The 3675-nt window shown below is 34.1% G+C and overlaps 1 protein-coding gene across 1 annotated transcript in view; it reads left to right on the forward strand.

Moving 5' to 3' along the window:
* The first annotated feature begins 6 nt into the window (after positions 1-6).
* The window catches only part of LOC117121082 (hyalin-like), a 32991-nt gene continuing 29322 nt past the window's right edge, over positions 7-3675 (forward strand). Inside the window, exons 1-3 of the mRNA XM_033266183.1 lie at positions 7-229; positions 355-600; positions 859-1098. Of these exons, the coding sequence (XP_033122074.1) occupies positions 184-229; positions 355-600; positions 859-1098 (532 nt within the window). The 5' untranslated portion in view covers positions 7-183. The remainder of the gene's footprint in view (positions 230-354; positions 601-858; positions 1099-3675) is intronic.

The raw sequence follows: 3675 nt of genomic DNA on the forward strand, positions 1-3675 counted from the left end.
GCTCCTGTTTTGAACTGTTCGCAAGATGTTGAATTTGATGCTGATGACAATTGCACTTCCAATGTAACTTGGACTGAAGTGACAGCAACAGATAATTATGATAGTGATATAACTGTATTCTGTAACCCGACTGAAGGTTTTTTTACATTGGACAACTACACAGTAACCTGTAATGCAACAGACATGGCAGGAAACATTGGCAATTGCTCCTTCAATGTTTACATTTTTGGTATGTATTTTGTATGTGCATATTTAGAAAAGTCATAATATGCTGCTACATATTGAATAGAATAAACATACATATCGTTTGCGTTTCTACAAAATTTCTTGTGATTACCTTTTATTCTTTAATAGATGTGACTTCTCCTGATGTGATGTGTCCAGACGATATTACTGTTGATACTGACGAAGGTGTTAATACCGCCCTAGTGTCATGGACCTCTGCCATCGCTACTGATAACTGTTGTGAAGATGAAATTATGGAGTCTTACAATGTCACAAACGGCACCGAACTTAGCATTGGAGTTACTAATGTCCTTTTTACAGCAGTAGATTGCTATGGAAATCAGAATGAATGTGTTTTTATTATTGATGTTGAAGGTACTTCAAGTTATTTATTATAATTTTTTATTAATAGGTGAAAATATATTTTCATTTTATGAAGATATATATATATATGTGATATCTTATAAACTAAGTGGGTAGTAGGCATCTTAGCAAGTAAAGTTGGGTTTAGAGGCGAGAAAACTTCTGTTGTGTCAAATGATTTGAACCCAGATTCAAGACATAGAAGAGAAAATTGCTGAACACTCTAGAGCTTACTGCACGTTCAATTAATGACATTTTGCTCACTATCAGACAATGAAGCACCTATGCTTGAATGTCCACCAAACCAAAATGTAACCGGTGATTCCGACTGTATGGCAACTGCAACGTGGGCCGCACCGAATGTCACAGACAACTCAGGAGATATTTTTTCTCCAATTTGTGATTACATGAGTGGAGCAACATTCTCTGAATATAACACTACTGTCACTTGTAACGCTACTGACGATTATGACAACACTGGGTACTGTACATTCAACATTTTCATCATAGGTAAGATATTTGAGAAGGTTTATATAGATATTGATAAACTGAGATCCACACATACACTCACACAAACACACACATACATCTGATAACTTATTTTACTATGAGTTGTTTTTTTTTACATTTGTTGCTGACATAATGACATTTGAGGTAAAAAGAAAAATTTTACATTTGTAGCTGAAATGCTTTTACATTTATAGTTAATCTGATGTTTCACTTTTGGGCCATTTAAAAAAAAAATTTTGACATTTGCAGGATGATAATATTTATCAAAAAATTATTTGTGGTAATTTTTGTATTTGTGGGCTCTACACCACCCCTGATCAATGAGTCTAGCAACGGGGCTATTTAAGGGGCATAGCACCATGGCTTTACTAACATGTAAGTCAAATAAACATCAAACTATGCATTATTTTAGTAGCTTTGGTCTCTAATTAGAATAATGAAGATAAACGACAGTTGATTGGTACCAGATAAAAGTTGTCATTCATTGGAGCAGTCCTTAATTAGAGGGATGCCTGTACTCGACTATGCGTCACTTTACTACTCATCATGCCATTTAAAAACCGTCAATCAACACCAAACCTCTAGATTGGGAAGATGCTGTCTCTTATACACATCTAGATGTGTATAAGAGACAGCCTAAATTGAGATTGCAATAAAGGTTCACATATATACATAATTCATTATTAATATTTATTTTTAAACCTAGTTTTAATAAATATAAATATAAGTTGTGTTTTCACTGCTATATTTACACTGCGTAGCTGTCTCCAGCGCAATCGTGAAGGCGTCCCAATCTGACCAACCAATCAGAATTGTAGACACCTTTTGGAAATAGCATGTAACGATTTTAATGAAACCGCTGACACTGAGGGCGCTACAGAGTGTAGGCCTATATAAGTATGCACTGGTCAAGCGCCAGTAGTTTTGGGATGTCATAATCTCATAATTTGTTGTGAATTTTTTTTTTTTTTGCATATTAAGTAGTCAACATAACTGCTAACTACACCAGTGGAGAACCTCTGAGCCTTGGTGTATACACAGTAGGATATACAGCAACAGATTGTAATGGGAATGTTGGTTACTGTCAATTTACTGTTGAAGTTAAAGGTACTATTAACAATTTAAATATACATTAACATTAAAGGTAATTATTATCAACATTGAATGTTTGATTGCACACTGCTATATTCACTGCAGTTACCAGAAAAAAATCAAAATAAATAACATCATTAAAAGTACTTATCAGTAGTTAAGATTAAGCTCTCTCACATGTATATATTCGAAATATTAAAAAAAACCCCATATTTCTAAATTAAGTGATTTAATTCTACAAATTATTGTAATAATGTTGCAGTAACTGCATTTTATGGATTATAATTAGATTGTGAGCCCCCGGATCTTGAATGTCCTCCGAACCAAAACGTAACAGGCGACGAGAACTGCTTGGCAAATGTCACCTGGACAGCACCCACTGTTATAGACAACTCTGGAGAATCTTTCACACCAGTATGTGATCATATAGGAAGCACATTTTATGATGTCAGCACTGTTGTAACATGTAATGCCACTGACAATTATGATAACACTGGCAATTGTACATTTATCATTACTATATATGGTATGTCATATTTTCATTGTCTTATAATTATTATTAACAAAATATAATGCATTGCGAAAGTTTGTGAATGTATTATTGGTAATAGAACCTGAGGCGGACACAGGATTTGCTGGTAGGGGGTGCGTAAAAGTCTATACGACCTCAGCCCCACCATGGTTGGGACTGAAGTGCGAACATTTTTAGAATATGGGCCTTCAGGTGCCTGAAAATTGCACTCTCATTTCTTTAAAAGCTTACTGGTTATTTATATCACAATACAGTACAACAATTATTTTTTTTAATACAATTTAGGGGTGGGGGTGCGATTGCACCGTCTGCAGCCTCACCCATACATCTGCATCGGAGAAATTGTAGTGTATTAATTTTATAATACCAAGATGAAAGATATTCGAAGTATTATAATAATGCAATATGGTACAAATATGTTAATATTAGAAATTCTAAGTATATATTATAAAAATTATAATATACTCTATTTCAATCAAATCATAATTTTTAATTTAACCAGATGATGAAGATCCAGTCATTAATTGCCCAGCTGACATAGAAGTTTGTGCTGAAACTGGTTCTATAGCAGCATCTGTCACTTGGGAACTCATCAATGCAACTGACAACTGTTGTGACAATGTAAACATAACGTCAGATTACACATCAGGAGATGAGTTTGAAATTGGTGAAAACGTAGTAACATACATAGCCACAGACTGTAGTGACAACTCCGCATTATGTAATTTTACTATAGTGGTGTTTGGTAATGACAATATTTTTTTGTGTTTGTTCAGAATTATTCAGTTATATCGCTTACTGTAGATGGGTTGATTATTTTAAAAATATTATTTTATTGATGTTCAGATTGCGAAGCTCCTGTTTTGAACTGTTCGCAAGATGTAGAATTTGATGCTGATGATAATTGCACTTCCGATGTAACTTGGACTGAAGTGACAGCAACAGATAATCAC

The sequence above is a fragment of the Anneissia japonica genome, unplaced genomic scaffold (assembly GCF_011630105.1).
Source record: "Anneissia japonica isolate Jap-2015-1 unplaced genomic scaffold, ASM1163010v1 scaffold1606_len605190_cov180, whole genome shotgun sequence".
In the NCBI taxonomy this organism is placed as follows: Eukaryota; Metazoa; Echinodermata; class Crinoidea; order Comatulida; family Comatulidae; genus Anneissia; species Anneissia japonica.